The sequence below is a fragment of the Lampetra fluviatilis genome, chromosome 74 (assembly GCF_964198595.1).
Source record: "Lampetra fluviatilis chromosome 74, kcLamFluv1.1, whole genome shotgun sequence".
Classification (NCBI taxonomy): domain Eukaryota; kingdom Metazoa; phylum Chordata; class Hyperoartia; order Petromyzontiformes; family Petromyzontidae; genus Lampetra; species Lampetra fluviatilis.
In genome coordinates, this window is record NC_136348.1 from 2,269,193 (window position 1) to 2,285,057 (window position 15,865).

General features: G+C 41.1%; 1 protein-coding gene across 1 annotated transcript in view; it reads left to right on the forward strand.

Annotated features, from left to right (window-relative positions):
- Positions 1-1,061: 1,061 nt before the first annotated feature.
- LOC144953346 (uncharacterized) overlaps positions 1,062-15,865 on the forward strand; it is a 244,395-nt gene continuing 229,591 nt past the window's right edge. The window contains 3 exon segments of the mRNA XM_078883908.1: positions 1,062-1,067; positions 1,662-1,811; positions 5,131-5,724. Of these exon segments, the coding sequence (XP_078740034.1) occupies positions 1,062-1,067; positions 1,662-1,811; positions 5,131-5,724 (750 nt within the window).

The following is a 15,865-nucleotide window of genomic DNA, read 5'->3' on the forward strand; positions in this document are numbered from 1 at the left end:
CTATGACTTCTACTGGACCCCGCCATGGGCGGAGCAAACTTGAGGGACGTACCCAGTGGCACCTGTGGGCAATACACCATGCCCTGCCCCCTACCGCTCATGGAAGCACGTGGTCCCGCCGCCCCGTGTTGTTTTCATTAGCGGCTTGCGCTCTGGCGGGGAAAGGTCCTCGTTATGAATCGTTTCGCAACGTTCCGGTCCCGAATCCCGAAGTATACCGGGGATCACCTGTACTCTATAACATGTAAACTGATAACACTATAAACAATAACACTAAACGACTATGAACTGGTTTTATATTTTTTACCACCATACACATAGGGACGGTATTATAATCTCATTAGAAGTATTATAATCGCACTCTACACATGTTTATGTAAAGTATGCGTTCAATCGAACTGGGGGTCGGATATGCGAACTGTGGGGGGTACAGGGTTAGAATCGCGTTAAAATTATTAGAAAAATAATATGGTCGTATTAGCATATTAATGTGCTTCAATGTATGTTATGTGCAAATGCGAATTGTTAGTCGTAAATGCGAGGGAGGGGTTAAGAGGTGCAAGTTTAATCTAGTGTTAACGTTTATGTTACCATTATATTTAAGGACACTATTTTTGAAAAGAATTCGTCTGGACATGGCACGTGCCTTGTTCTACTCGATCAACCAAAATTTATATGTCGGTCATAAAAGGAGTTCATTCATGAGCAGTATTCGCTGAGTCATGATGACACTAACCTACATACAGTTATGGTTAAACAAAGAAATCTTTAGTCACTTAATGTTGTTGCTGCTGCTGTTGTTGCAGCTGTAGTTGCTTCTTTTGAAGTTATATACGCAGGGAGGTGGTGGTCCGTGATAGGATGACGCCTTTGATTAAAGTCTTTGATCAAACGCACCCGATTGACGCCCTTGATCGTCTCGTCACATTTGATCAACTGTGACATTGTAAACTCTGACATGTTAAACTTATTGAAACATAATATGTATAACCTTTGAACTAAAACCTATCTATTGTAACGCTGTAAAATACTAATAACTGTTATAGTGTGTAACCGCATAAATGGAGGTATTGGTTTAGGATCGTATAATAATAAGTAGAATCGCACTGTGCTCATATTACAATCACACTGTGGTCGTACGTATAGATATGCAGGATTATAATCGAATTACAATCTCGATTTAAAGCTTTCGTGACTGCAGGGATTCATCTTCTTGGTTTTTTCGGTAAAGTCACGTAGAATGGAAATAATAAAATAATAAAAATAAAACATAATAAAATAATTCTCACGACGTTTCGACCACAACGCAAGCAGCCGTCCTCAGGTGAAGACCAGGTCTGTCGGGGAGACAGCGTCTGAATGAAACAGCACCACGCTTGGAGCGTATATTTAAGCTGGGTTGGAAGGGTGGAAGGGCGCCTTGGCAAAAGAATTTGCATATCAAGAGGAATTTAGCATATTTATGGGAAATGCAGGCATGTGATTAGTACTACTTATGCCCGTGCATTATGCAGGATTAGAAGCATCAAAGGGAGGAGATATGGGAAATGCAGGTATGTGATTAGTACTACTTATGCCCGTGCATTATGCAGGATTAGCAGCATCAAAGGGAGGGGATAGGGGTAGCATTAATACACAAGAGGACACACACTGGCGAGAAGCCGTTCCTGTGCTCTGTGTGTGGGAAGACATTTGCTCAGTTATCACATCTTCAGATTCATCAGAGAACACACACGGGCGAGAAGCCATTCCTGTGCTCTGTGTGTGGAAAGGCATTTTCACACTCATCAAACATGAACAGGCATCAGAAGGTCCACAATGATAGGAAACTGAAATCAAAAGCTGAAATTCAAGGTGCTGCAATGATTCCTGAAGAAGCTTCCACCTTCGATCCCATGCAGTTGGAACCCGAGAGATGGCTGGATGTAATGGAGTGGCTCGAGAGTCAACCAGAGAGCTCGGGGTGACTGGAAAAATATTACGTCATGTGGCTATACCTATTAAGCCGTATCGAGTACTTTTGTGTGTAATTTTAGTTTTACAGTTTTTTTTAGAGTTTAATGACGTGCACAGTGGTGGTTTGTAATGTTATCGGATTACTTGCCGAAGTGGTGTGAAGAGCACTGGTTGTGAGAGGGTTAAGTGTTACTGTTGAGCTAAAGTTGGAATGCGTCTGTAGGTACATCTTTACTCAACATTTTAAACGGTTTTTTTTCAAGTATATAGCTTTTTTTGATTGGTATTAATTGGCTTTAGATAGCCGGTTTTCAGGATGTACATTGATGACGCGTTCGTTGGATATATGGCCTTGACTTCAACATAGACGCACAGTGAACAAATGTGGTGAACTAATAAGGAAATCATGGGGAATTATATTTTAACGCTTTGGTATTCCTGGAACGGAAATAGTTTGCATTGTACTGGAAATGTGTGAAAATAGGACGTAATAAATATTCCCTTCGAGTTTTGACGTAAAAATGATTGCAGATGAATAAAAACTTATTTTTAACAAATGTTTGTCCGGTCTTTATTTTATAATGTTCCTAGAAAAAACATGTTAAGAGAATTTCAGGTGGAGGATCTCCGTCACACAAGTGTGCCCTTAACTGGCAGCATCTTGGCTGTCTACCCGATTAACACGTGTTCCTTGAGGGGAAAGGTCCCCGTAGTTAATCGTTCATCAACGTACCAGTCCCTAATCCCTAAGTATGTCGGGGATAAACTGTACTCTATAACATGTAAACTAATACTATAAACGATAACACTAAACATTAAACGATTATAAACTAGTGTATTAGTAGGTATTATAATATCATTAGAAGCATTAGAGTCGTATAAGAATCGCTAATATGTATGAATAGTGTACATGCAAGGATCGGATACAATTATTACAATTACAACATGGTCATATTACAATCACGATTTTCACTGCTATATGTAATCGAATAACAAAAGACGGAATATATTTGTATAAATACAAGCACAGATTCATAAACTCATGAGATTATGAATCGTTACAATTATTATAAGAATCACAAATTGTGACAAAAACTAAATCCCACAATCAAAACACCACGCTCACGTGACGAATTCTTAAACAAACTGCAACACTCAAGTGACAGAACTCAACAAAAAAACGCCCAATAAAAAGAACAACATCAATGGCCAAATCCTAAAAACAGACAACACACGCACGTTAGTAGCTGTTAGAAGAAAACAACACCTAGCACCTTCAACTAAACACATTATACAGCCCCAAACAGCCAACTCGTAAATGGGGCGGTATATGACAGCCTTCGCTGCTGTCGACGGGGCCAAGCAGTGAGTGTTTAACTCCATTGTTTCAGAATCCGTGTCATCACACGGTCACAGTGCCTTAGCCAAACTACATCTCCCCAACAAGGCAACCATCACTATGCTGTGTATTTTAGCACTATATTTACGGACGCACTTGAAGATAACAATTCGTCTAGAAAAGGCATGCGACTTGTTCTACCAACATGATTTCAATTTATATCCGAAAGTTCATTCATGAGCAGTATTCACTATGCCCCGATGGCACTAACCTACACACAGTTATGATTAATCAAAGTAAACATTAGTCGCTCATCCCAGCTCAAACATGATCATACCAATTATTTCCAAATCCGTGTCGGGTCCCACGAGAATAGGGCACGTCCACAAACTCTCAAATTGTAAACTCACATTGCATACTCTAACATTATAAACTCTAACAATATAACCTTTAAACTATGAGCTATACATTGTAACGCTTTAAAATAACACTACAAACAAGTGTTATAGTTAACTATGATGTTGTGAACTCTAACAATGTAAGCTATGAGCGATACATTATAACGCTATAAAATAACATCATAAGCGAGTATTACAGATTAGAACACCGTACATTGAATTGTGATATTCGAATCTCATTCGAATTCTTAGCTTCACACTCGTGAGTATGTAACATGTATGTATGTAATATGCATGAATGTAATGTCTGTATGTAACATGTATGCATGTAATATGGACGTGCGAACCAAGGGTGGGATATGTGAAACGGAAGGTGCAGGATCAGGATGGGATTACAATTATTTGAATAACATTTTGGTGGTATTAATATCAAGCTGTCCACTAATGGATGAATGTTCCATCAAAATGGAATCAAATAACAATATTCAGTATGAATATGTAAAATAATCGCACAAACCCAATATTAGCCCGTGAAATAATGAATCATTACAATTGTAATGACTAAGTACTCAGACTGCAGAGGGTTCTTTTATTTAGCCTTTAACGCGGTTTCAGACCCCAGGCGTCACGATATAGCAACGACGACGACGAGACAGCAACCAGCCAACACAGCCCCAAACCTCGTTCCTCCCCCTCTCTCATTCTCGGCGTGAACCTCCGCCCACACTTGGTCTCGCCTTCCCTTCTCGAACTCTCTCTATCTTGTTGTCACCACTTGTCCCTTAGTTGATGCACTGTCTTTACATCACCCACCTCTATGACCTCTACCTGACCCCGCCATGGGCAGAGCAACTTGGGGGACATACCCGGTGGCACCTGTAGGCAATACACCATGCCCTGTCCCCCACTGCCCATGGAAGCACGTGTTCTCGCCGGCCCGTGTTCTTTTCATTGGCGGCTTGCGCTCTGGTGGGGAAAGGTCCTCGTTATGAATCGTTTCGCAACGTTCAAGTCCAGAATACCGAAGTATACCGGGAATCACCTGTACTTAAATCATGCAAATTGATAACACTATAAACAATAACACTAAACATTAAACGACAACAAAAATATCTTCAACCGCGAGACAACGCAGCCTGGCGAGCACAATTGCTGTGTCGACAGTTAGGCGACTTTGCGTCGGGAGAGTTCGTGGCGACATCTTCAAACGGGTTCCAGACATCGATATACCGTGAATCTCCAAGTAAGTGTCTATTTTCGCGATTAAACTCTTGAACGTGTTCGCCGTCACATTAGCGATATTTTTTTGCATCTCGGTTAGACGCGAGTGTCGTTCTTGTTTTAGCAGTTAACAAAATCTAAAACTCAACGCTTAACATCCTTGCGGCCGATAGACTCAATAACACCGCTCACATGGAGCAGAGACGCTCTCCACAGCCCCACGCACACGGAGGCAAGAAGCCATTCAATTGCTCTGTGTGTGGGAAGTCCGTTTCATGGCCATCACATCTTCAGAGACACCAGAGAACACACACGGGTGAGAAGCCATTCCTGTGCCCTGTGTGTGGGAAGACATTTGCACACTCATCACATCTTCATAGTCACCAGAGAACACACACGGGCGAGAAGCCATTCCTGTGCCCTGTGTGTGGGAAGACATTTGCAAAGTCATCACATCTTCAGAGTCACCAGAAAACACACACGGGCGAGAAGCCATTCCTGTGCCCTGTGTGTGGGAAGACATTTGCAAAGTCATCACATCTTCAGATTCATCAGAGAACACACACGGGCGAGAAGCCATTCCTGTGCCCTGTGTGTGGTAAGACATTTGCAAAGTCATCATATCTTCAGAGTCACCAGAGAACACACACGGGCGAGAAGCCATTCCTGTGCCCTGTGTGTGGGAAGACATTTGCACACTCATCACATCTTCAGAGTCACGAGAGAACACACACGGGCGAGAAGCCATTCCTGTGCCCTGTGTGTGGGAAGGCATTTGCACGCTCATCAAACATGAACCGGCATCAGAAGGTCCACAATGATAGGAAACTGAAATCAAAAGCTGAAATTCGAGGTGCTGGAATGAATCCTGAAGAAGTTTCCACCTTCGATCCCATGCAGTTGGATCCCGAGAGATGGCTGGATGTAATGGAGTGGCTCGAGAGTCAACCAGAGAGCTCCTCCAAACACGGCGAGTTTAATTGATGCCAAAGAGCTCCATTTTGGTCTCATCTATGCTCAACACTTTCACCCAGTTGTTCTCTGAATCATTCAGATGTTCATTGGCAAATTTCAGACGGGCATGTATATGTGCTTTCTTGAGCAGGGGGACCTTGCGGGTGCTGCAGGATTTCAGTACTTCACGGCGTAGTGTGTTACCAACTGTTTTCTTGGTGACTATGGTTCCAGCTGCCTTGAGATCATTGACAAGATCCTCCCGTGTAGTTCTGGGCTGATTCCTCACCGTTCTCATGATCATTGCAAATCCACGATGTAAGATCTTGCAAGGAGCCCAAGGCTGAGGGAGATTGACAGATATTTTGTGTTTCTTCCATTTGCGAATAATCGCACCAACCGTTGTCACCTTCTCACCAAGCTGCTTGGCGATGGTCTTGTAGCCCATTCCAGCCTTGTGTAGGTCTACAATCTTGTCCCTGACATCATTGGAGAGCTCTTTAGTCTTGGCCATGGTGGAGAGTTTGGAATCTGATTGATTGATTGCTTCTGTGAACAGATGTATTTATACAGGTAACAAGCTGAGATTAGGAGCACTCCCTTTAAGAGTGTGCTCCTAATCTCAGCTCGTTACCTGTATAAAAGACATCTGGGAGCCAGAAATCGTTCTTATCGAGAGGGGGTCAAATACTTATTTCCCTCATTAAAATGCAAATCTATTTATAACATTTTTGACATGCGTTTTTCTGGATTTTGTTGTTGTTATTCTGTCTCTCACTGTTCAAATAAACCTGCCATTAAAATTATAGACTGATCATTTCTTTGTTAGTGGGCAAACGTACAAAATCAGCAGGGGATCAAATACTTTTTTCCCTCACTGTATCAACAACGTGTTTTAAGCGAGTTTCAGGTGGAGGATCTTCGTCACACATCTGCCCTTAACCGGCAGCATCTTGGCTGTCTCCCCATTAACATGTGTCCCTGGAGGGGAAAGGGCCCCATTATAAATCGATTCACAACGTTACGGTCCCTAATCATCAAGTATACAGGGAATCCTGTACGCTATGACATGTGAACTGTAACACTATAAACGATAACACGAAACATTAAACTACTATAAACTAGTTTCATCATTTATAACTATAAAAACCGAGGTACGGTATTATAATCTCATTCCAAGTATTAGAATAACAACGTGATCGTATTTAAATCACACTCTGCGCATATGTATGTATAGTGTACGTGCAAGCGAACTGCTCGTATGTACGCATGTAATATGCATCTATGGACATGCGAACCGGTGGTCGGATATGCGAATTGGGGGGTGCAGGATTATGATCAGATTAAAACGATTAGAATAACACTTTGGTAGTATTAGAATGACACTGAGCTAGAATGTATGTTAAATGTAGATGCACATCGGGAGTCGTAAACGCGGCCTGGGTGGTGCCAGATTTAGAATCGCATCAAAATTATTAAAACAGCACCATGGTCGTATTAGAATCAAGCTGCCCACTGCTGGTAGAATGTTCCATCGCAATGGCACCAGCATATTAAGAGGAATTTAGCATATTATGGGAAATGCAGATATGTGATTAGTACTACTTATGCCCGTGCATTATGCAGGATTAGCAGCATCAAAGGGAGGGGATATGGGAAATGCAGTTATGTGATTAGTACTACTTATACCCGTGCATTATGCTGGATTAGCAGCATCAAAGAAAATAGAAGAAATGGTAAAGTTCAAGACCCTTCACAGCCTCCACGAGTTCCTCACGGCAGGTGGGATGGCTCTGTCGGACTTTGACGACCTCCCACAGCTTTCCGAGTTCCCACACTTGGTCTTGGACTCGCTGCTTGAGAACAACCATATCCGCCGCGAATTGGACACGAAGGACTTCCCATTTCGACTTCGGCGCAAACAGTTCCCCATTGTCCCAGCCTTCGCGATGACCATCAACAAGGCGCAAGGGCAAACTGTTCACAACCTGGGATTATATCTACCAACGCCATGCTTCTCGCACGGCCAACTGTACGTGGCATGATCGCGAGTCACGGCAAGATCCAACATCAAGGCGCTTATTGAGGGACCTGACGACGAGGAGGAGGAAGACGGAGTGTACACGTGTATCGCCAGATATTTGAATAAGTTGCATTCTATATTTCAATCACTTGCATTCTTTAATATTGTCGATTGAGCGTCTCATAAAAATACATATAACCTCACAAAAATAAACATTGAACAATCACCAAAACATGTATATTGTGTCCAGCCACTTTCAACTCCCCACCAACCAAGCATATACACACCGCCCACGAAGCGGGCGGCAACTGCTAGTGTGTAGTGATTATGATGGGTGGTAGTGATGATGATGGATGATTGGGGAGGTTATGATGATGGGTGGTGATGGTTATGGGTGGTGATGATGATAAGTTGTTGTGATTATGGGTGTTGATGATGATGTTTGATTGGTGGTGGTTATGATGAATGTTGGTTGTGATGGTTGGGTGGTGGTGGTGACGATGGTTGATGATGGTGAGTTGATAGTGATAATGATGATTGGTGATGATAATGTGTGTTGATACTGATGATTTGTGTTGATGATTATGGGTTGTGATGAGTAAATGAGCCACCACCCGACGCAAAACAGCAACAGAAGTAACTACAGCAGCACCAATAACATCAGCGACAACAGCAGCAGCAACAACACATTTTGAGGGCGACACAACTACTTCTGATTCTGCTGTTTTGGCTGCTCGGCTATTTGTAGCCAGGCCCTGCTCTCGCGGGACCCCACACGTCTTTGGAAATGATTTCGATGATCATGTCTGAGCTGAGAATTAAGTGACTAAACGTTACTTTGTTTAACCATAACTGTGTGTAGGTTAGTATCTGGGGGCTCAGCGAATACTACTCATGAAATAAATCGTACTCCTTTATGACCGCCTTTGTACTAATTTTGGTTGATCGAGACGAACACTGGATTAAACATGCACCTCTTAACCCCTGCCTCGCATTTACGACTAACAATTTGCATTTACACATAACATACAGTCAAGCATAGTAAAATGATAATACGACAATATTGTTATTCTAGGAATTTGAATTCGATTCTAACCCTGCACCCCCACAGTTAGCATATCCAACCCCCGGGTCGATTGAACGTAAGCTTTCTTTTATATGAGCAGATTGCGATTATAATACTTTTAATGAGATTCGAATACCGTATCCATGAATCGCCTAAATATGAAAGTGTGTCATTAAACCCGCCACCACCCACACCCCCAATTAGTAAGGTTTGTCACGTGAAGAGGACATGCTAATTCGTTACTAGTCCAGCACAATGGTGTGTTGGAGAGCCAAGCCACAACATATACAATCTGAGTACGACGTTTCGCCAGTAATTACAACTAGTTTCATTAGGCGACGGCCAGTATTGTGGAGAAGTGCTCCTGTTTCGTTCCGTAAATAGAGAGGTAGATGTGATGACAAAACGTGTGTGCTCTTCTTGCGCGAAGTGGGGAAGGGGGGTGTTAATGGATACATATATATATATATATGGCTCTGGGTACCCATTGCCGTTTGGGTTTTTTTATATGGTAATCAACGTACATTAGGCATGCGAATTAAGTGAACCCATTGACCTTGTACTTCCTGTCGATTGTGTGTACTAAAATAACCGTGCCAACGGTAATCCTAATTGAAGAATAGTGACCGGAATAGACATGCTTTAGTAACGAATTGTCATGTTCTGTTTAAGTGACAAACCTTACTATTTTGATGTGTCGGGTGGTGGCGGGTTTAACAATATATATTTTTTACTTACGCAATTTAACCCCAAAAACCTGTTCGATTGAACATACACTATTCATATTTATGAGCAGAGTGCTATTCTAATACTTACAATGAGATGTTACTACCGTACCTCCGTTAATGGTGTAATAAATTATTAAACCAGTTTATAGTAGTTTAATGTTTAGTGCTATCGTTTATAATGTTACAGTTGACATGTTATAGAGTACAGGTGATCTCCAGTATACTTCGGGATTAGGGACCAGAATGCTGCGAAACGATTTATAACGGGGCCATTCGCGTCTAGGAACATATTAATGGGGAGACAGCCAAGATGCTGCTCGTTAAGGGCAGACTTGTGTGACGGTGATTAGCGAATACTACCGAATAATTAGCTCACAATCATTTATGACAAGATTTGTCGTAATTTTGGTTGATTACGGAGAACAAGACACCTGCTATGTTGACGAATTCTTAGTATATTGCTAAAATATCGTTAACACTAGAATAAACTCTGAGCCATCTCATCACGTTGCTTCAAATATGCTCTAGGTTGAGTGTCCTGATGTGGTCTGAAGCATTTACTGTGATTACATTGAAGCATTCAAAGCGGTCCACAACCCTGAATTGTGCAGCTTGGAATAATGGAGGAATTCGCATTAATTTTTTTTTGTTTTTTTTAACCTGAGGCCATAATTAGGAGGTACATCACAAGCGAAAGCGATAGTATTTGCCAAGAATATCTTCATTAATCGAGAACGAAAGTAGGAAGTTCAAATGGTGTCATATACCGCCTAATTTTCGAGTTGGATCTTTGGGGCTGTATAATGTGTAAAGTTGAAGGTGCTAGGTGTTGTCTTCTTCTAACAGCTACTAACGTGCGTGTGGTCTGTTTTTAGGATTTGTCCATTGTTGTTGAACTTGTTGTCGTGCGCATTTCTTGTTGAGTTCTGCCACTTTAGTGTTGCAGTTTGTTAAAGAATTCGCCACGTGAGCGTGATATTTTGCTTAGTGGGAATTTCGCTTTGTTACAATTTGTGATTGTTATAATAATTGTAACGATTCATAAGCTCATGAGCTTATAATGTGTTTATGCGTTTATTTATGAATAGAAAACTGTCTATTGCTCTTCGATACCATTGAGATGGAACATTCATCCAGCAGTGAAAATCGTGATTCTATAACGACCGTAGTGTAATTGTAATGATTTTAATCCGATCCTGGCACGTACACTATACATACGAGCAAAGTGCTATTCTAATAAGACCACACTGTGATTCTAATGCTTATAATGAGATTCTAATACCTTACCTCCGTTTATATCGTTCTAAATTAAAACACTAGTTATAGTCGTTTAATGTTTAGTATTATCGTTTATAGTGTTACAGTTTACATGTTATAGAGTACAGTTTATACCCGGCACACTTCGGGATTAAGGACTGGTACGTTGAGAAACGATTAACTACGGGGACCTTTCCCCACAAGAAACACGTGTTAATCGGGTAGACAGCCAAGATGCTGCCGGTTAAGGTCACACTTGTGTGACGGAGATCCTCCACCTGACATTATCTTAACATGTTTTTGCTAGGAACAATATAAAATAAAGAACGGACAAACATTTGTTCAAAATACGTTTTTATTCATCTGCAATCATTTTTACGTCAAAACTCGAAGGGAATATTTATTATGTCCTATGTTCACACATTTCCAGTACAATGCAAACCATTTCCGTTCCAGGAATACCAAAGCCTTAAAGGATCATTCCCCATGATTTCCTTATTAGTTCACCACATTTGTTCACTGTGCGTCTATGTTGAAGTCAAGGCCATATATACAAGGAACGCGTCATCAATGTACATCCTGAAATCGGCTATCTAAAGTCGATTAATACCAATCAAAAAAAACTATTTACTTGAAAAAAATCAGTTTAAAATGTTGAGTAAAGATGTACCTACAGACGCATTCCAACTTTAGCTCAACAGGAACACTTAACGACTACAATTGGACCCTCTCACAACCAGTGCTCATCACACCACTTCAGCAAGTAATCCGATAACATTACAAACCACCACTCTGCACATCATTAAACTCTCACAAAAACTGTAAATTGCACACAAAAGTATTCGATACGGCTTAATAGGTATAACCACATGACATAATATTTTTTTCAGTCACCCCGAGCTCTCTGGTTGATCCTCGAGCCACTCCATTACATCCAGCCATCTCTCGGGATCCAACTGCATGGGATCGAAGGTGGAAACTTTTTCAGGACTCATTGCAGCACCTTGAATTTCAGCTTTTGATTTCAGTTTCCTATCATTGTGGACCTTCTGATGCCTGCTAAGATTTGACTGCAAATGACTTTCCACACACAGGGCACAGGAATGGTTTCTCGCCCGTGTGTGTTCTCTGGTGTCTCTTAAGATCTGATGGCCATGAAAAGGACTTCCCACACACAGAGCAATTTAATGGCTTCTTGCCTCCGTGTGCGTGGGGCTGTGGAGAGCGTCTCTGCTCCATGTGAGCGTAGTAACAGCAGCGGTGTTATCGAGTCAAAAGTACGCTATCGGCCGCAAGGATGTTTAACGTTGAGTTTTGGATTTCGTTAACTGCTAAAACAGGAACGACACTCGCGTCTAACCGAGACGCAAAATAATACCGCTAATTTGACGACGAACACGTTTAAGAGTTTATCCTCGAAATAGACACTTACTTGGAGATTCACGGTAGATCGATGTCTGGAACCCGTCTGAAGCTGTCGCCACGAACTCTCCCGACGCAAAGTCGCCTCACTGTCGACAGAGCAATTGTGCTCGCCAGGCTGCGTTGTCTCGCGGTTGAAGGGCGATCAGCAGAGCGACGAGTCGAGTGTCCAACCTCATCAAGTTCCCTCTCGAAATGGCATTGAGCTCTGCTTCTGAGCCGCCTTATAACTCCCCCCCTAGGATCCAATCCTTTGTCTTTCATGATATTTGCATTCGATTGTTAATTTTCGCAGGTTTAATCCGCATGTCTGTTAACATACCGAAGGGTAATGTGTCCATTGTACTTCATGCATGAATATGTAAGTGCATCTCAGCGTGACTAAACGTTACTTTGTTTAACCATAACTGTGTGTAGGTTAGTATCTGGGGGCTCAGCGAATACTACTCATGAAATAAATCGTACTCCTTTATGACCGCCTTTGTACTAATTTTGGTTGATCGAGACGAACACTGGATTAAACATGCACCTCTTAACCCCTGCCTCGCATTTACGACTAACAATTTGCATTTACACATAACATACAGTCAAGCATAGTAAAATGATAATACGACAATATTGTTATTCTAGGAATTTGAATTCGATTCTAACCCTGCACCCCCACAGTTAGCATATCCAACCCCCGGGTCGATTGAACGTAAGCTTTCTTTTATATGAGCAGATTGCGATTATAATACTTTTAATGAGATTCGAATACCGTATCCATGAATCGCCTAAATATGAAAGTGTGTCATTAAACCCGCCACCACCCACACCCCCAATTAGTAAGGTTTGTCACGTGAAGAGGACATGCTAATTCGTTACTAGTCCAGCACAATGGTGTGTTGGAGAGCCAAGCCACAACATATACAATCTGAGTACGACGTTTCGCCAGTAATTACAACTAGTTTCATTAGGCGACGGCCAGTATTGTGGAGAAGTGCTCCTGTTTCGTTCCGTAAATAGAGAGGTAGATGTGATGACAAAACGTGTGTGCTCTTCTTGCGCGAAGTGGGGAAGGGGGGTGTTAATGGATACATATATATATATATATGGCTCTGGGTACCCATTGCCGTTTGGGTTTTTTTATATGGTAATCAACGTACATTAGGCATGCGAATTAAGTGAACCCATTGACCTTGTACTTCCTGTCGATTGTGTGTACTAAAATAACCGTGCCAACGGTAATCCTAATTGAAGAATAGTGACCGGAATAGACATGCTTTAGTAACGAATTGTCATGTTCTGTTTAAGTGACAAACCTTACTATTTTGATGTGTCGGGTGGTGGCGGGTTTAACAATATATATTTTTTACTTACGCAATTTAACCCCAAAAACCTGTTCGATTGAACATACACTATTCATATTTATGAGCAGAGTGCTATTCTAATACTTACAATGAGATGTTACTACCGTACCTCCGTTAATGGTGTAATAAATTATTAAACCAGTTTATAGTAGTTTAATGTTTAGTGCTATCGTTTATAATGTTACAGTTGACATGTTATAGAGTACAGGTGATCTCCAGTATACTTCGGGATTAGGGACCAGAATGCTGCGAAACGATTTATAACGGGGCCATTCGCGTCTAGGAACATATTAATGGGGAGACAGCCAAGATGCTGCTCGTTAAGGGCAGACTTGTGTGACGGTGATTAGCGAATACTACCGAATAATTAGCTCACAATCATTTATGACAAGATTTGTCGTAATTTTGGTTGATTACGGAGAACAAGACACCTGCTATGTTGACGAATTCTTAGTATATTGCTAAAATATCGTTAACACTAGAATAAACTCTGAGCCATCTCATCACGTTGCTTCAAATATGCTCTAGGTTGAGTGTCCTGATGTGGTCTGAAGCATTTACTGTGATTACATTGAAGCATTCAAAGCGGTCCACAACCCTGAATTGTGCAGCTTGGAATAATGGAGGAATTCGCATTAATTTTTTTTTGTTTTTTTTAACCTGAGGCCATAATTAGGAGGTACATCACAAGCGAAAGCGATAGTATTTGCCAAGAATATCTTCATTAATCGAGAACGAAAGTAGGAAGTTCAAATGGTGTCATATACCGCCTAATTTTCGAGTTGGATCTTTGGGGCTGTATAATGTGTAAAGTTGAAGGTGCTAGGTGTTGTCTTCTTCTAACAGCTACTAACGTGCGTGTGGTCTGTTTTTAGGATTTGTCCATTGTTGTTGAACTTGTTGTCGTGCGCATTTCTTGTTGAGTTCTGCCACTTTAGTGTTGCAGTTTGTTAAAGAATTCGCCACGTGAGCGTGATATTTTGCTTAGTGGGAATTTCGCTTTGTTACAATTTGTGATTGTTATAATAATTGTAACGATTCATAAGCTCATGAGCTTATAATGTGTTTATGCGTTTATTTATGAATAGAAAACTGTCTATTGCTCTTCGATACCATTGAGATGGAACATTCATCCAGCAGTGAAAATCGTGATTCTATAACGACCGTAGTGTAATTGTAATGATTTTAATCCGATCCTGGCACGTACACTATACATACGAGCAAAGTGCTATTCTAATAAGACCACACTGTGATTCTAATGCTTATAATGAGATTCTAATACCTTACCTCCGTTTATATCGTTCTAAATTAAAACACTAGTTATAGTCGTTTAATGTTTAGTATTATCGTTTATAGTGTTACAGTTTACATGTTATAGAGTACAGTTTATACCCGGCACACTTCGGGATTAAGGACTGGTACGTTGAGAAACGATTAACTACGGGGACCTTTCCCCACAAGAAACACGTGTTAATCGGGTAGACAGCCAAGATGCTGCCGGTTAAGGTCACACTTGTGTGACGGAGATCCTCCACCTGACATTATCTTAACATGTTTTTGCTAGGAACAATATAAAATAAAGAACGGACAAACATTTGTTCAAAATACGTTTTTATTCATCTGCAATCATTTTTACGTCAAAACTCGAAGGGAATATTTATTATGTCCTATGTTCACACATTTCCAGTACAATGCAAACCATTTCCGTTCCAGGAATACCAAAGCCTTAAAGGATCATTCCCCATGATTTCCTTATTAGTTCACCACATTTGTTCACTGTGCGTCTATGTTGAAGTCAAGGCCATATATACAAGGAACGCGTCATCAATGTACATCCTGAAATCGGCTATCTAAAGTCGATTAATACCAATCAAAAAAAACTATTTACTTGAAAAAAATCAGTTTAAAATGTTGAGTAAAGATGTACCTACAGACGCATTCCAACTTTAGCTCAACAGGAACACTTAACGACTACAATTGGACCCTCTCACAACCAGTGCTCATCACACCACTTCAGCAAGTAATCCGATAACATTACAAACCACCACTCTGCACATCATTAAACTCTCACAAAAACTGTAAATTGCACACAAAAGTATTCGATACGGCTTAATAGGTATAACCACATGACATAATATTTTTTTCAGTCACC